At 54.7% G+C, this 16812-nt stretch overlaps 6 protein-coding genes across 7 annotated transcripts in view; 3 read left to right on the forward strand and 3 right to left on the reverse strand.

The window, feature by feature from the left end:
• LOC116798885 (feather keratin 1-like) overlaps positions 1-16812 on the reverse strand; it is a 23462-nt gene continuing 6650 nt past the window's right edge. For both annotated transcript variants that reach the window (XM_032711577.1, XM_032711576.1), the window contains exon 2: positions 1-397. In XM_032711577.1, coding sequence (XP_032567468.1) covers positions 72-377 — 306 coding nt within the window. In that variant the 5' untranslated portion in view covers positions 378-397 and the 3' untranslated portion in view covers positions 1-71. The remainder of the gene's footprint in view (positions 398-16812) is intronic.
• On the forward strand, positions 3504-3895 carry LOC116798889 (feather keratin 1-like). The gene has a single exon (XM_032711583.1). The coding sequence runs from the start codon at positions 3519-3521 to the stop codon at positions 3822-3824; it is 306 nt and encodes a 101-aa protein (XP_032567474.1). The 5' UTR covers positions 3504-3518; the 3' UTR covers positions 3825-3895.
• LOC116798878 (feather keratin 1-like) lies at positions 6088-6395 on the reverse strand. Its single transcript, XM_032711564.1, has one exon. It carries the CDS (start codon positions 6391-6393, stop codon positions 6088-6090), a length of 306 nt encoding a protein of 101 aa, XP_032567455.1. The 5' UTR covers positions 6394-6395.
• Positions 10086-10464, forward strand: LOC116798894 (feather keratin 1-like). The gene has a single exon (XM_032711588.1). The coding sequence runs from the start codon at positions 10088-10090 to the stop codon at positions 10391-10393; it is 306 nt and encodes a 101-aa protein (XP_032567479.1). The 5' UTR covers positions 10086-10087; the 3' UTR covers positions 10394-10464.
• LOC116798895 (feather keratin 1-like) lies at positions 12324-12976 on the reverse strand. Its single transcript, XM_032711590.1, has one exon. The coding sequence runs from the start codon at positions 12960-12962 to the stop codon at positions 12657-12659; it is 306 nt and encodes a 101-aa protein (XP_032567481.1). The 5' UTR covers positions 12963-12976; the 3' UTR covers positions 12324-12656.
• On the forward strand, positions 15743-16472 carry LOC116798892 (feather keratin 1-like). Its single transcript, XM_032711586.1, has one exon. The coding sequence runs from the start codon at positions 16102-16104 to the stop codon at positions 16405-16407; it is 306 nt and encodes a 101-aa protein (XP_032567477.1). The 5' UTR covers positions 15743-16101; the 3' UTR covers positions 16408-16472.

Below are 16812 nucleotides of genomic sequence, written 5' to 3' on the forward strand. Positions count from 1 at the left end.
AGCAGAATTTAATGTGTCAAGGGAGGGAAGAGAGGTGGATCCAAGGGGAGAGCCCAGAGCAGGGAGCAGCTTTAGCAGGGGAAGCAGCTCCTGCCACAGAGGCCACTGCCCAGGCCAGAGAGGCCAAAGCCCCCGGAGCTGATGGGCACTCCCTGAGAGCTGAGGATGCTGCCAACGGCAGCGGAGGTGGAGGATCCCACGGCGGTGTTCTGTGGGAAGGAGCTGAGGATGGGCCCGGGCAGGGTCACCACCACGGGGGAGGGCTGGATGGCCACGGTGGAGTCCTGGCACTGCCTGACACAGGGCTCATTGCAGCTGTTGGCCAGCGGGGTCGGGCCGCAGGGCTGGCAGGGCCGGCACGGGGTGTAGCAGGACATGTCTGGGGCTGGAGCTGCACCTGGGACAGAGGGCAAGAAAAATCAAGGCATGAGGTGTGTTTGAAGGGCAGCCTCTCACCATACCATGAAGGACATCCTTTCTCTCAACCCCAGTGAGCCCCACCAAGAGTGACCAAGGCCAAGGAGGACCCCACTAGCCCACAGCTCAGGAGACACCTCAATCCAGCCCTTCTCCATGTACACCTTCTCTCTCCCGTGGTAAGCAGCCTCAAGACAACAGAGAACAAGGAGGCAAGTATGTGACAGGAAACCCCAGAGAAGGACGAGGTGGAAGATAAAGGGAAGCAAGAAGAAGGAGGACAAGGAGGACAAGGAGGAGGATAAGAAAGGGTCAAACCTCACCTCGTTCCTAATGAGATGGAGGCAAAGGAGTGGATGAGAGAGTGAGGAGAAAGACCCACTTTTATACAGCTCCTGCACTGCCCCAGGCCCACAGTCACTGCACAAGGGCAGCAATTTTCCAATAGACTCACCTCCAAAATACCCAACCTTATGCCACAGGTGGTGTTTTGGTTTCTGTCAATGCTGCCATCTCATTTCCTCATTTCTGACATGACCATGAGGATCCACAGAGGATCTTTTGAAGTATTGGCATGAAAGGCCTGAGGATTTCCTGAGCAGGATCATGTCAGCACAGGCAGAAGATGTGCCCCCACGTGCTGGAGGGGTCTGTGCAGGCAGAGGATGTGGCTGTGGGGAAATATGGTGAGGTTTTTTAGAAACCCCTCGGAGGGATCGTGCCTTCCCACCAATGCAATCCTCTCCTGAGTCCCCACAGTCTCTCCTAAGGAGGACATGCTGCAGCCCTCTCCCTCCCTGCCTGCCTCCCTGCTCAGGCCAGCGCTCACTGCACTTTGCCTCTATAGGCTGGCAGGTTATGTTGCTGCTTTCAAATGGCTTTGTCCAAGGAAATCTTCTCCTTCTGGGAAGAAGGTTTATTTGGTTTCTTTGGCACAGTTGTCTGCTCTCATGGCAGGCTCTGGGGGTCCCCACCAGTGCTGTCAGCAGGGTTGTGGAAGGAGATTGTTGCCCTCCCTGACCACGTGGTTCCTCAGCAAGCCCTGTGGAGTTGTGTCCCACCGTCCTCACTGTCAGAGGGGTCTGTTGGGTCTCAGGATAGTTCCTTGTTCCTTCCCTCTCCTCATCCCACGATGTGCTTTGGTTGCATGTTTTACACCCTGACCTGGATGACACACAAGCACAGGACACTTTTCCAACACACACTGTCAGTCCTGAGGACACTCCTGACCTGTGGAAGTGCTGCCAAGCATCCACTTGCCTGGGGCAAGGATGGAGCTGCCCTTGCTGGAGGGAAATTGAACCCCACATGGGACACAAACCTGCACACAGCACACACTCCTGGCTTGGCCTCAGTCCAAAAGGCCACTCCAAAATTAGGGCTTGACTCATCATGGATTGGGAGAGTCTGTGAGACTATCCCAGGAAATTTGCCTACTGAAGGCATTCCTTTGCCCTCCTGGGATGCGTCCCAGCTGCCTCCATGTCTGCAGGGCAGGAAGAGCATCACTGCTTGGTGTAGTGTGAGAGCTGGGTTTGTACCCAGGGCCCTTCTGGGCACGTCCCCTCCCTGAGCATCCCCAGGCACGTGGAACTGCAGGGTCCTGCCAGGCCTCAATCCTTTGGGCAGCTCCATTCCTTTCCCAGGAAAACCATCTTGGAGCCCAGAGTCACAGCTGCAGGCACCCAAAGGCCATTGCCCTCAGCCTGCCCTGCTTGGCAGTGCTGCCACAGCTCAGGGCTGTTCTCAGGCCTGACAGCGTGTCCTGGAAAAGTGCCCTGTGCTTGTGTGCCCTGTGCAAAGTGCGCAGCCAAAGGGCATCGTGGGGTGAGGAGAGGGACAGGAAGAAGGTGCTGTCCTGAGACCCAACACATCCCTCAGGGAGTGAGAGGAGAGGAACCTGAGTCCACAGGGCTTGCTGAGGAATCAGGGGTTTGAAGAGGACAGTGTTCTCCTTCCACAACCCTGCTGACAGCACTGGTGGGGACCCCCAGAGCCTGCCATGAGAGCAGACAACTGTGCCAAAGAAACCAAATAAACCTTCTTCCCAGAAGGAGAAGATTTCCTTGGACAAAGCCATTTGAAAGCAGCAACATAACCTGCCAGCCTATAGAGGCAAAGTGCAGTGAGCGCTGGCCTGAGCAGGGAGGCAGGCAGGGAGGGAGAGGGCTGCAGCATGTCCTCCTTAGGAGAGACTGTGGGGACTCAGGAGAGGATTGCATTGGTGGGAAGGCACGATCCCTCCGAGGGGTTTCTAAAAAACCTCACCATATTTCCCCACAGCCACATCCTCTGCCTGCACAGACCCCTCCAGCACGTGGGGGCACATCTTCTGCCTGTGCTGACATGATCCTGCTCAGGAAATCCTCAGGCCTTTCATGCCAATACTTCAAAAGATCCTCTGTGGATCCTCATGGTCATGTCAGACATGAGATGGCAGCATTGACAGAAACCAAAACACCACCTGTGGCATAAGGTTGGGTATTTTTGGAGGTGAGTCTATTGGAAAATTGCTGCCCTTGTGCAGTGACTGTGGGCCTGGGGCAGTGCAGGAGCTGTATAAAAGTGGGTCTTTCTCCTCACTCTCTCATCCACTCCTCTGCCTCCGTCTCATTAGGAACGAGGTGAGTTTTGAGCCCTTTCTCTTCATCCTATTCTTCCTTTTAAATATCTCAGAGCATACCTGACTCTTTGTCCTACATTGTGTCATTTGTTAACATATCATGGAAGCAAGACATGGGCATAAGGAGAGTTGGAAGCTTTTGCTTGTTTTCCTCTTCATCCTCCTCCTCCAGTCCCTACTCTGGGATTTCTGAGCACATTCCAACCTCTTTGCAACACCTGGTTTCTTGAAACTGTCAGTCATGGGAGAGGGAAGGGGGCAGAAGGTGTGGCATGGAGAGAGGCTGAGGCTCGGCTCAGATGTCTCCTGAGATAGGGGCTGTGTGGGGATTGGATTGGTGGGCAATGCTGCTGCTAGTGGAGTTCATGTGAGCTGAGGGGAAGACTCTGAGTCACAGTGGGGTGACAGGCTGCTCATAAAAACCTCTCATGCTTTGCCTCCCCTGCCCTCTGTCCCAGGTGCAGCTCCAGCCCCAGACATGTCCTGCTACACCCCGTGCCTGCCCTGCCAGCCCTGCGGCCCGACCCCGCTGGCCAACAGCTGCAATGAGCCCTGTGTCAGGCAGTGCCAGGACTCCAATGTCTTCATCCAGCCCTCCCCCGTGGTGGTGACCCTGCCCGGGCCCATCCTCAGCTCCTTCCCACAGAACACCGCCGTGGGATCCTCCACCTCCGCTGCCGTTGGCAGCATCCTCAGCTCTCAGGGAGTGCCCATCAACTCCGGGGGCTTTGGCCTCTCTGGCCTGGGCAGTGGCCTCTGTGGCAGGAGCTGCTTCCCCTGCTAAAGCTGCTCCCTGCTCTGGGCTCTCCCCTTGGATCCACCTCTCTTCCCTCCCTTGACACATTAAATTCTGCTGCATCCCAGCCCTCGCCTCAGTGTCATCCTTTCCCCTGCAGACACTCTCCCAAGGCACAGATGTTGCCCCAGGGGGTTTCTGGGAGGGGCTTCTTGGGGATGGCTTTGCACCATTTGTCAGACTGGCCCTGAGTGAGCTCCGTCCTGTGTGGAGTGACCCTCTGGTGTCTGAATTTCTGCCTCTTTGCCTCAGGACACAATTACCCTCCACTGTCCACCGACAATCAGATGTTTGCACATCTTTTCCTTTTCCTCCCTAAGCTCCACTCTGTGACACAAGTTCTCAGCAGTGAATGTCTTACCGACCTGACACAGGCACCAGCTTCTCCTCAGACTGCAGGAGAACCTTTCCTAATCACAGGATTCTCAAAGAGAACCACACAGTGCAGAGGCTGCCTTCTCACACACCCACGTGATCATGGAATCATCGATTGATTTTTGTTGGCAGAGACCATTAAAGGCCATCCAATCCAACCCTCCTGCCATGGGCAGGGATATCTGTCGCTCCATCACATTACTCCAAGTTTGATTGAACCTGACCTTGAAACACTTCCCCAGATGGGACACCCCATCATTCTCTGGGCAACCTTTTCCAGTGTCTCATCACACTCATCTTCAGTAATTTCTTCCTTATTTCTACCCTATTTCAGTGGAAAACTGTTGCTCCTTTTGCAATCACTGCAGGCCTTGAGAAAACATCCTTCTCTGACTTTGTTATACATCCCCTTTACATACTCAAAGGCTGCAAACAGATCTCCCCAGAGCAGCTCTTTCTCCTGCCTGAAGAACCTTGACTGCCTCAGCCTTTTTCCACAGAAGGTGTGATGTATCCATGTGATCATGTTTGCAGCCCTTCTCTGGAGCTGCTCTAACAGGTCCATGTTTGTTTTGACCTGAGCACTCCGGCCTGGACACAAAGCTGCAGGGGAGGTCAAACAAGAGCAGATAAGAAGCCAAGATTCCCCTCCTTTGACGTACTGGCCATGTTTGTGTTGGTGCAGCCCAGGACATGATTGAATTTCTGGCCTGAAAGTGCACATTGCTGGCTCATGTTCAATTTTTAAATCTCCAGTATCCCATGTCTCTTTTAAAGGTCTGCTCTCAGTCCTTTGTTCTTCCAGACTGTTCTGATACTGTGGATTTCCTCGATGCAATTTTCCTGGGAAAATTTCTGGAGAGGAAGAGGCAGGGAGAAGCACAGAGGAAGGAGAGATGAAGGGGGTGTGGGCTGAGTGTCTCCAAGGGCTTTCCAGGAGCTCTCCAGAGCAGGGCAGTGACAGCAGCACAGGCTGCAGGGAAGTTTGCACACGATGAAGAGGAGATGCTGCACTGCTGCAGGACACAGCTGGGCGTGATGACATATGTCCATCCAGAGGCCAGATGGGAAGTTGGCTGTGTCATAGCCAACCCTGTCGCATCATTCCGTCTCTGAAAAGCTGGGCCCAGCAAAGGTGTTTTTGTGCTAACATCATCAAAACAGGCACAACTCCCAGGGCTGTCCCTGGACACAAAGACTGTCACCGACACCCTGGGCTTTCCGAGCCGGACCACAACCAGGACACTGATGGCAGCAAAGATCCCCCTCTGCTCAGCACTGCCCAGATGGCACCTGGCATGTTGTGCTGCCTGTTGGAGGGGAGTGCAAGGAAAAGCTCAACCAAGAGAAGTGAAATATATGAAATACACTGGCCAGGATGGTGAGTGGGCTGGAACACTTTCCTGGGGGTGAGAGGCTGAGGACACAGGGTTTGCCAAGAAGAGAGAAGAGAATGCTTTGATGGGATAACTAAAATAATTTGTGGAGTAGCTGTGGTCATTGCACAGTGTCAGGTAATTCTTCCGGGTACAGAGAGGCAGAGAAATTTAGAAAGGTGACCCCAAATATGACTAATCAATGCTGTGTTAACATAATCAATGCTATGCTGACAACCGTGGCAATACCATCCCTAACAACCCTCTCCCAGAACCGCACAGCAACACCTCTCTCCCTGGCCATGTTGGATGAGGATCTGCAGGGGAAAGGATGACACAGAGGCGTGGGCTGGGATGCAGGAGAACTTTAATGAGTCCAAAGATTAGAAAGAAGTCACTCTGAGCGGAGATCCCAGTGAAGAGAGCACTGATGCTCTATCCCTGGGCTTGTACCATCCTGTGTGTCCCTGGGTTCCTTGCCAGGGCCATGGGCAGCAGCTTTAGCAGGGGAGGCAGCTCCTGCCACAGAGGCCACTGCCCAGGCCAGAGAGGCCAAAGCCCCCGGAGCTGATGGGCACTCCCTGAGAGCTGAGGATGCTGCCAACGGCAGCGGAGGTGGAGGATCCCACGGCGGTGTTCTGTGGGAAGGAGCTGAGGATGGGCCCGGGCAGGGTCACCACCACAGGGGAGGGCTGGATGACCACAGTGGAGTCCTGGCACTGCCTGACACAGGGCTCATTGCAGCTGTTGGCCAGCGGGGTCGGGCCGCAGGGCTGGCAGGGACGGCACGGGGTGTAGCAGGACATGTCTGGGGCTGGAGCTGCACCTGGGACAGAGGGCAGGGGAAGCAGAGCACAGGGGTGAGTGAGGGGAGTCTCTTGGCCCACCATGATGAAGAAAAGACAAAAGAAGGAGAAGAGAGCACGAGGCTGCTTAGAGAGGCCCACCAGCATCACTCTCCCCTCAGCCCCTGAAGCCCCAAGAGAGACCAAGCTCAGGGACTTCTCCGTGTGGACTATGGCTCAGGAGACACCTCAGCCAAAACCCAGCCTCTCCCCGGGCACAACTTCTGCCCCCTTCCCTCTCCCGTGACAGGCAGTTCTCAGAACCCAAATGAGACCAAAAGGACAGGATAGACTTAGAAACTCCAAAGGAGGAGGAAAAGAAAGGGCTTCAGATTCACCTGGATCCCAAGGAGCTGGAAGCGAGTGGAGTGAATGTGAGAGTGAGGAGAAGGTCCTGCTTTTATGCTGCTCCTGCCCTGCCCCAGGCCTGCAGTCACTGCACAAGGACAGCAATTTTCCAGCACATTGACCTCCAAAGCAAAGCACCCCACCTAATGCCACAGGGTGTTCTGGTTTCCAGCAATGCTGCCACCTCATTTCCTCATTTCTGATGGGCTTGCTCTGTGCTGCAGCTCCTTTCATGTGCTGCCTTGACAGGCCCAGGGATCCCCTGGATCAGAATGTGTCCCTGCAGGCAGAAGATGTGCCCCCACGTGCTGGAGGGTCCCGTGCAGGCAGGGGATGTTGGCTCAGGGCACTGACCTGCAGGGAGAGGCCCAGCCCTGCCCTGCACTGCCCAGAGCAGCAGAGCATCCAAAGGCTCCTCTTCCCACAGCCCATCCCACGGCCTTCTCTCTCCTCCCTCTCAGCTCACTCCAGTGCTCACTGGTCACTGCTGCTCCAGGCAAATGCTTTCCTCTCTCTCCCTCCTCACGCCCTTGGTTCACAGAAAACCTTTGCCAGGCTGTCTGAGTGTTCCAGGCTTGGGTCAGGAAAGCCAAAGCCCACCTGGAGTTGAATCAGCAAAGCCTGTGGAGGGAAACAAGATCTTCCCCATATGGCAGCAGCCAAAGAGAGGCTTGAGCCAGGGCTGCCTGGGGCAGCTTCACTGCGTGCAGGGCTTGGAGGAAAGGGGCAGGTACTCCAGGGCTGCTGGGCCATGGTCTTTACTGGCAAGATTTGCTGTCTCAGGATCAGGCTCCTGCTATTCCTCACAAGGTGTGGAGCAGGGAAGACTTCTCAGAGCAGAGCAGGCTCAGGTGTGGGAACCTTTAAACAGCCTGGCCAACGTGAGTGTGTGTGACCTGGTGATGGGCACACGAGTGCTGGTGTCAGGCAGAAGCCTCCCTGAGCTCCCCTTTGGAAGTGCTGGCACTCAGGGAATGCAGCTGAGCACTGGGAGAAAGACAACGGGCATCCTGACTTCTGAAACGGGGTATGGCTGCAGGTCTCCAGGGGCTGGCAGGAGGGGCACAAAGTCCAGCTGGCAGACACTCCCTGCTGGGGCTCCACAGGCTCCAGGCTGGGGCCAGCAGTGTTTAACCCCCTTGTGCAAAGTCCTGCAGGGCTGGAGGGACAAACTCCTGCCCTACCCTGGGCTGGGGCTGAGGGGCAGACACAGAGCTTTGCACCAGAGGACGTGGGTCCTGGGGGGCACCAGGACACAGCCTTGAGCCCTGGTGGAAATGGCATCCAACAGCATCCTGGGTGGCCTTAGGATGGGGTTTGCCATCAGCCTGTGGAATGGGATCCCTCTTCTCTGCTCCACAGTGCTCAGAAAACAGCTGCCACCAAGAGCAGCTGCCCGGTGTGAGAGAGGCACGGACATACTGGTACCAGTCCAGCAAAGGGCCTCAGAGCCCAGGGAGTGACTGGAGCCCCTGGGACAGGAGGGGTTGCCCGAGGTGGGCTTGTCCCCCTGGAGGAGAGAGGGTATCCGGGCACACTTCCCAGAAATGGGCAAAAGAGCTGCTGGGAGGGAGTCCAGAACTCAGAGCCAGACTCTCCTGAGTCCTATGCAGTGGAGATGGGAATCTGGTAAATGGGATGCTAAGGAGGTACCTGTGAAGCAGGAAAGAGGTCAAAAAACTGGCAGCACCTTTGGCATTTCAAGAGGTCAAAGTTCATGAAAGGTCCAGGCAAAACAAAGGAAAACGAGAGGAGACACTGACAGGGAGGGAGGGAATGGACACAGAGGCCTCATCTTTCTGGTCAAAGAGACCAGGCTGTGGAGGAGAGCTCTCCTGGATGCTCAGGAGATGAAAGAAGGGGTTTCTCAAAGCACCTGCCCACTGGCTGGGGCTCATCCCTGGCTCCCAATCTCTGTTTCTTCTGCTGGGCATTGGCCCTTTCCCATGACCAAGAAGCTTCCTCAGCCTAGAGAACAATTCAACCCAGCACCACTGGACAGGCAGGAAAACCTTCTTCATGTCCCCAACATGTGAGAGCTGCAGGGAAACTGCAGTTCCACGTGCCTGGGGATGCTCAGGGAGGGGACGTGCCCAGAAGGGCCCTGGGTACAAACCCAGCTCTCACACTACACCAAGCAGTGATGCTCTTCCTGCCCTGCAGACATGGAGGCAGCTGGGACGCATCCCAGGAGGGCAAAGGAATGCCTTCAGTAGGCAAATTTCCTGGGATGGACTCTCCCTACCCATGGTGAGTCATGCTGTGATTAGGGGTTGGCCTTGTGTCAGTCTTTTGGTGTTGGCCAAGCCAGGAGTGTGTGCTGTCTGCAGGCTTGTGTCCCATGGGGGGGGCAAATTCTCCCCCAGTAAGGGCAGCTCCATGAGAAAATTGGTGCTTGGCAGCACTTCCAAAGGTCAGGAGTGTCTCAGGACTGACTATGTGTATTGGAAAAGTGTCCTGTGCTTGTGTGTCATCCAGGTCAGGGTGCAAAGCCTTCAACTAAAGTGCATTGTAGGGTGAGGAGAGAGGGAGGAAGAAGGCACTGTCCTTAGATCCAAGGTAGTGTGGAGGTACCCAACAGCACAGGGTTCTATTTGAGACTTGATTCCTGCCATAATCATTGAATTATTGAATCAGAGACGAAATATGACTGGAAAAGACTCTTAAGATCATTGAGTCCAACCATTGCTCATGTTCCTGCAACAAAAATCCTTGAGTTTCTTGTACCACTACATGAAAGGAATCTCCATCACCCGGTGGAAATGTCAGAAATGAGGAAATTAAATGGAAGCATTGACAGAAGCCAAAACACATCCTGTGGCATTAGGTGGGATAGTTTGCTTTGGAGGTGAGTCTGTTGGAAAATTACTGCCCTGTGCAGTGACTGTGGGCCTGGGGCAGTGCAGAAGAAGTATAAAAGCAGACTCTTGTCCTCACTCTCTCATCCACTCCTCTCAACTCCATCTCCTTGGCAGTAAGGTGTGTTTGGAGAGCTTTCTCCTCCTCTTGGTCCTTGTGCTGCATTTCAAAGCACATACATTATCTCTGGCTGGGTACTGGGACTTCTTACTGTGGGTGAGGGAAGGAGGCAGAAGATGTGGCATAGGGAGAGACTGGGGCTTGTGTGAGGTGTCTCTAGAGCTACTGGTTAGGTGGGGATCTCCATGGACTTAATCATGACTTGAGGAGTCTTTTGGGCTGAGCAAAAGAGGGTCAATCTAATGGTGGGGCAACAGGTTGCTCCTCACCCATCTGCCCTGCTCTGCTTCCCCTGCCCTCTGTCCCAGGTGCAGCTCCAGCCCCAGACATGTCCTGCTACACCCCGTGCCTGCCCTGCCAGCCCTGCGGCCCGACCCCGCTGGCCAACAGCTGCAATGAGCCCTGTGTCAGGCAGTGCCAGGACTCCACTGTGCTCATCCAGCCCTCCCCCGTGGTGGTGACCCTGCCTGGGCCCATCCTCAGCTCCTTCCCACAGAACACCGCCGTGGGATCCTCCACCTCCGCTGCCGTTGGCAGCATCCTCAGCTCTCAGGGAGTGCCCATCAACTCCGGGGGCTTTGGCCTCTCTGGCCTGGGCAGTGGCCTCTGTGGCAGGAGCTGCTTCCCCTGCTAAAGCTGCTCCCTGCTCTGGGCTCTCCCCTTGGATCCACCTCTCTTCCCTCCCTTGACACATTAAATTCTGCTGCATCCCAGCCCTCGCCTCAGTGTCATCCTTTCCCCTGCAGACACTCTCCCAAGGCACAGATGTTGCCCCAGGGGGTTTCTGGGAGGGGCTTCTTGGGGATGGCTTTGCACCATTTGTCAGACTGGCCCTGAGTGAGCTCCGTCCTGTGTGGAGTGACCCTCTGGTGTCTGAATTTCTGCCTCTTTGCCTCAGGACACAATTACCCTCCACTGTCCACCGACAATCAGATGTTTGCACATCTTTTCCTTTTCCTCCCTAAGCTCCACTCTGTGACACAAGTTCTCAGCAGTGAATGTCTTACCGACCTGACACAGGCACCAGCTTCTCCTCAGACTGCAGGAGAACCTTTCCTAATCACAGGATTCTCAAAGAGAACCACACAGTGCAGAGGCTGCCTTCTCACACACCCACGTGATCATGGAATCATCGATTGATTTTTGTTGGCAGAGACCATTAAAGGCCATCCAATCCAACCCTCCTGCCATGGGCAGGGATATCTGTCGCTCCATCACATTACTCCAAGTTTGATTGAACCTGACCTTGAAACACTTCCCCAGATGGGACACCCCATCATTCTCTGGGCAACCTTTTCCAGTGTCTCATCACACTCATCTTCAGTAATTTCTTCCTTATTTCTACCCTATTTCAGTGGAAAACTGTTGCTCCTTTTGCAATCACTGCAGGCCTTGAGAAAACATCCTTCTCTGACTTTGTTATACATCCCCTTTACATACTCAAAGGCTGCAAACAGATCTCCCCAGAGCAGCTCTTTCTCCTGCCTGAAGAACCTTGACTGCCTCAGCCTTTTTCCACAGAAGGTGTGATGTATCCATGTGATCATGTTTGCAGCCCTTCTCTGGAGCTGCTCTAACAGGTCCATGTTTGTTTTGACCTGAGCACTCCGGCCTGGACACAAAGCTGCAGGGGAGGTCAAACAAGAGCAGATAAGAAGCCAAGATTCCCCTCCCTTGACGTACTGGCCATGTTTGTGTTGGTGCAGCCCAGGACATGATTGAATTTCTGGCCTGAAAGTGCACATTGCTGGCTCATGTTCAATTTTTAAATCTCCAGTATCCCATGTCTCTTTTAAAGGTCTGCTCTCAGTCCTTTGTTCTTCCAGACTGTTCTGATACTGTGGATTTCCTCGATGCAATTTTCCTGGGAAAATTTCTGGAGAGGAAGAGGCAGGGAGAAGCACAGAGGAAGGAGAGATGAAGGGGGTGTGGGCTGAGTGTCTCCAAGGGCTTTCCAGGAGCTCTCCAGAGCAGGGCAGTGACAGCAGCACAGGCTGCAGGGAAGTTTGCACACGATGAAGAGGAGATGCTGCACTGCTGCAGGACACAGCTGGGCGTGATGACATATGTCCATCCAGAGGCCAGATGGGAAGTTGGCTGTGTCATAGCCAACCCTGTCGCATCATTCCGTCTCTGAAAAGCTGGGCCCAGCAAAGGTGTTTTTGTGCTAACATCATCAAAACAGGCACAACTCCCAGGGCTGTCCCTGGACACAAAGACTGTCACCGACACCCTGGGCTTTCCGAGCCGGACCACAACCAGGACACTGATGGCAGCAAAGATCCCCCTCTGCTCAGCACTGCCCAGATGGCACCTGGCATGTTGTGCTGCCTGTTGGAGGGGAGTGCAAGGAAAAGCTCAACCAAGAGAAGTGAAATATATGAAATACACTGGCCAGGATGGTGAGTGGGCTGGAACACTTTCCTGGGGGTGAGAGGCTGAGGACACAGGGTTTGCCAAGAAGAGAGAAGAGAATGCTTTGATGGGATAACTAAAATAATTTGTGGAGTAGCTGTGGTCATTGCACAGTGTCAGGTAATTCTTCTGGGTACAGAGAGGCAGAGAAATTTAGAAAGGTGACCCCAAATATGACTAATCAATGCTGTGTTAACATAATCAATGCTATGCTGACAACCGTGGCAATACCATCCCTAACAACCCTCTCCCAGAACCGCACAGCAACACCTCTCTCCCTGGCCATGTTGGATGAGGATCTGCAGGGGAAAGGATGACACAGAGGCGTGGGCTGGGATGCAGGAGAACTTTAATGAGTCCAAAGATTAGAAAGAAGTCACTCTGAGCGGAGATCCCAGTGAAGAGAGCACTGATGCTCTATCCCTGGGCTTGTACCATCCTGTGTGTCCCTGGGTTCCTTGCCAGGGCCATGGGCAGCAGCTTTAGCAGGGGAGGCAGCTCCTGCCACAGAGGCCACTGCCCAGGCCAGAGAGGCCAAAGCCCCCGGAGTTGATGGGCACTCCCTGAGAGCTGAGGATGCTGCCAACGGCAGCGGAGGTGGAGGATCCCACGGCGGTGTTCTGTGGGAAGGAGCTGAGGATGGGCCCGGGCAGGGTCACCACCACAGGGGAGGGCTGGATGAAGACATTGGAGTCCTGGCACTGCCTGACACAGGGCTCATTGCAGCTGTTGGCCAGCGGGGTCGGGCCGCAGGGCTGGCAGGGCAGGCACGGGGTGTAGCAGGACATGTCTGGGGCTGGAGCTGCACCTGGGACAGAGGGCAGGGGAGGCAAAGCATGAGAGGTTTTTATGAGCAGCCTGTCACCCCACTGTGACTCAGAGTCTTCCCCTCAGCTCACATGAACTCCACTAGCAGCAGCATTGCCCACCAATCCAATCCCCACACAGCCCCTATCTCAGGAGACATCTGAGCCGAGCCTCAGCCTCTCTCCATGCCACACCTTCTGCCCCCTTCCCTCTCCCGTGACTGACAGTTTCAAGAAACCAGGTGTTGCAAAGAGGTTGGAATGTGCTCAGAAATCCCAGAGTAGGGACTGGAGGAGGAGGATGAAGAGGAAAACAAGCAAAAGCTTCCAACTCTCCTTATGCCCATGTCTTGCTTCCATGATATGTTAACAAATGACACAATGTAGGACAAAGAGTCAGGTATGCTCTGAGATATTTAAAAGGAAGAATAGGATGAAGAGAAAGGGCTCAAAACTCACCTCGTTCCTAATGAGACGGAGGCAGAGGAGTGGATGAGAGAGTGAGGAGAAAGACCCACTTTTATACAGCTCCTGCACTGCCCCAGGCCCACAGTCACTGCACAAGGGCAGCAATTTTCCAATAGACTCACCTCCAAAAATACCCAACCTTATGCCACAGGTGGTGTTTTGGTTTCTGTCAATGCTGCCATCTCATGTCTGACATGACCATGAGGATCCACAGAGGATCTTTTGAAGTATTGGCATGAAAGGCCTGAGGATTTCCTGAGCAGGATCATGTCAGCACAGGCAGATGTTCCCCCACGTGCTGGAGGGGTCTGTGCAGGCAGAGGATGTGGCTGTGGGGAAATATGGTGAGGTTTTTTAGAAACCCCTCGGAGGGATCGTGCCTTCCCACCAACGCAATCCTCTCCTGAGTCCCCACAGTCTCTCCTAAGGAGGACATGCTGCAGCCCTCTCCCTCCCTGCCTGCCTCCCTGCTCAGGCCAGCGCTCACTGCACTTTGCCTCTATAGGCTGGCAGGTTATGTTGCTGCTTTCAAATGGCTTTGTCCAAGGAAATCTTCTCCTTCTGGGAAGAAGGTTTATTTGGTTTCTTTGGCACAGTTGTCTGCTCTCATGGCAGGCTCTGGGGGTCCCCACCAGTGCTGTCAGCAGGGTTGTGGAAGGAGAACACTGTCCTCTTCAAACCCCTGATTCCTCAGCAAGCCCTGTGGACTCAGGTTCCTCTCCTCTCACTCCCTGAGGGATGTGTTGGGTCTCAGGACAGCACCTTCTTCCTGTCCCTCTCCTCACCCCACGATGCCCTTTGGCTGCGCACTTTGCACAGGGCACACAAGCACAGGGCACTTTTCCAGGACACGCTGTCAGGCCTGAGAACAGCCCTGAGCTGTGGCAGCACTGCCAAGCAGGGCAGGCTGAGGGCAATGGCCTTTGGGTGCCTGCAGCTGTGACTCTGGGCTCCAAGATGGTTTTCCTGGGAAAGGAATGGAGCTGCCCAAAGGATTGAGGCCTGGCAGGACCCTGCAGTTCCACGTGCCTGGGGATGCTCAGGGAGGGGACGTGCCCAGAAGGGCCCTGGGTACAAACCCAGCTCTCACACTACACCAAGCAGTGATGCTCTTCCTGCCCTGCAGACATGGAGGCAGCTGGGACGCATCCCAGGAGGGCAAAGGAATGCCTTCAGTAGGCAAATTTCCTGGGATAGTCTCACAGACTCTCCCAATCCATGATGAGTCAAGCCCTAATTTTGGAGTGGCCTTTTGGACTGAGGCCAAGCCAGGAGTGTGTGCTGTGTGCAGGTTTGTGTCCCATGTGGGGTTCAATTTCCCTCCAGCAAGGGCAGCTCCATCCTTGCCCCAGGCAAGTGGATGCTTGGCAGCACTTCCACAGGTCAGGAGTGTCCTCAGGACTGACAGTGTGTGTTGGAAAAGTGTCCTGTGCTTGTGTGTCATCCAGGTCAGGGTGTAAAACATGCAACCAAAGCACATCGTGGGATGAGGAGAGGGAAGGAACAAGGAACTATCCTGAGACCCAACAGACCCCTCTGACAGTGAGGACGGTGGGACACAACTCCACAGGGCTTGCTGAGGAACCACGTGGTCAGGGAGGGCAACAATCTCCTTCCACAACCCTGCTGACAGCACTGGTGGGGACCCCCAGAGCCTGCCATGAGAGCAGACAACTGTGCCAAAGAAACCAAATAAACCTTCTTCCCAGAAGGAGAAGATTTCCTTGGACAAAGCCATTTGAAAGCAGCAACATAACCTGCCAGCCTATAGAGGCAAAGTGCAGTGAGCGCTGGCCTGAGCAGGGAGGCAGGCAGGGAGGGAGAGGGCTGCAGCATGTCCTCCTTAGGAGAGACTGTGGGGACTCAGGAGAGGATTGCATTGGTGGGAAGGCACGATCCCTCCGAGGGGTTTCTAAAAAACCTCACCATATTTCCCCACAGCCACATCCTCTGCCTGCACAGACCCCTCCAGCACGTGGGGGCACATCTTCTGCCTGTGCTGACATGATCCTGCTCAGGAAATCCTCAGGCCTTTCATGCCAATACTTCAAAAGATCCTCTGTGGATCCTCATGGTCATGTCAGAAATGAGGAAATGAGATGGCAGCATTGACAGAAACCAAAACACCACCTGTGGCATAAGGTTGGGTATTTTTGGAGGTGAGTCTATTGGAAAATTGCTGCCCTTGTGCAGTGACTGTGGGCCTGGGGCAGTGCAGGAGCTGTATAAAAGTGGGTCTTTCTCCTCACTCTCTCATCCACTCCTTTGCCTCCGTCTCATTAGGAACGAGGTGAGGTTTGACCCTTTCTTATCCTCCTCCTTGTCCTCCTTGTCCTCCTTCTTCTTGCTTCCCTTTATCTTCCACCTCGTCCTTCTCTGGGGTTTCCTGTCACATACTTGCCTCCTTGTTCTCTGTTGTCTTGAGGCTGCTTACCACGGGAGAGAGAAGGTGTACATGGAGAAGGGCTGGATTGAGGTGTCTCCTGAGCTGTGGGCTAGTGGGGTCCTCCTTGGCCTTGGTCACTCTTGGTGGGGCCCACTGGGGTTGAGAGAAAGGATGTCCTTCATGGTATGGTGAGAGGCTGCCCTTCAAACACACCTCATGCCTTGATTTTTCTTGCCCTCTGTCCCAGGTGCAGCTCCAGCCCCAGACATGTCCTGCTACACCCCGTGCCGGCCCTGCCAGCCCTGCGGCCCGACCCCGCTGGCCAACAGCTGCAATGAGCCCTGTGTCAGGCAGTGCCAGGACTCCACCGTGGCCATCCAGCCCTCCCCCGTGGTGGTGACCCTGCCCGGGCCCATCCTCAGCTCCTTCCCACAGAACACCGCCGTGGGATCCTCCACCTCCGCTGCCGTTGGCAGCATCCTCAGCTCTCAGGGAGTGCCCATCAACTCCGGGGGCTTTGGCCTCTCTGGCCTGGGCAGTGGCCTCTGTGGCAGGAGCTGCTTCCCCTGCTAAAGCTGCTCCCTGCTCTGGGCTCTCCCCTTGGATCCACCTCTCTTCCCTCCCTTGACACATTAAATTCTGCTGCATCCCAGCCCTCGCCTCAGTGTCATCCTTTCCCCTGCAGGTGCTCTCCAGAAGGATTTCCAGGTGGAGAGATGTTGCTCAGGGGTTGTTTTGAGAGGCAGTTTTAGAGAAAGGTGTTTCACTGACTTTTAAGACAGGAGTGTCTGAATGTGCTCCATCAGGCTATTGCTGTTTTCCAACCTTCTCAACCTGCTCGTGCCTGGATAGAATGAACCAATCCTCTTCACTGGCTGCAGCTGCTCCAAGGACGATTTTATCTCTCTGACCAAAGCATTCTCCTTTCCACACTCAGCAGTCCTGGTGCCTGAGTCACGTGCTCAGCCTCCTTATCAT

The sequence above is a fragment of the Chiroxiphia lanceolata genome, chromosome 26 (genome assembly GCF_009829145.1).
Source record: "Chiroxiphia lanceolata isolate bChiLan1 chromosome 26, bChiLan1.pri, whole genome shotgun sequence".
NCBI classification, from domain to species: Eukaryota; Metazoa; Chordata; class Aves; order Passeriformes; family Pipridae; genus Chiroxiphia; species Chiroxiphia lanceolata.

What these genes read in the sequence shown, in the direction of transcription:
- LOC116798889 (XM_032711583.1), top strand. Translation starts at nt 3,519, where the DNA reads ATGTCCTGCTACACCCCGTGCCTGCCCTGCCAGCCCTGCGGCCCGACC.
- LOC116798878 (XM_032711564.1), bottom strand. Translation starts at nt 6,393, where the DNA reads ATGTCCTGCTACACCCCGTGCCGTCCCTGCCAGCCCTGCGGCCCGACC.
- LOC116798894 (XM_032711588.1), top strand. Translation starts at nt 10,088, where the DNA reads ATGTCCTGCTACACCCCGTGCCTGCCCTGCCAGCCCTGCGGCCCGACC.
- LOC116798895 (XM_032711590.1), bottom strand. Translation starts at nt 12,962, where the DNA reads ATGTCCTGCTACACCCCGTGCCTGCCCTGCCAGCCCTGCGGCCCGACC.
- LOC116798892 (XM_032711586.1), top strand. Translation starts at nt 16,102, where the DNA reads ATGTCCTGCTACACCCCGTGCCGGCCCTGCCAGCCCTGCGGCCCGACC.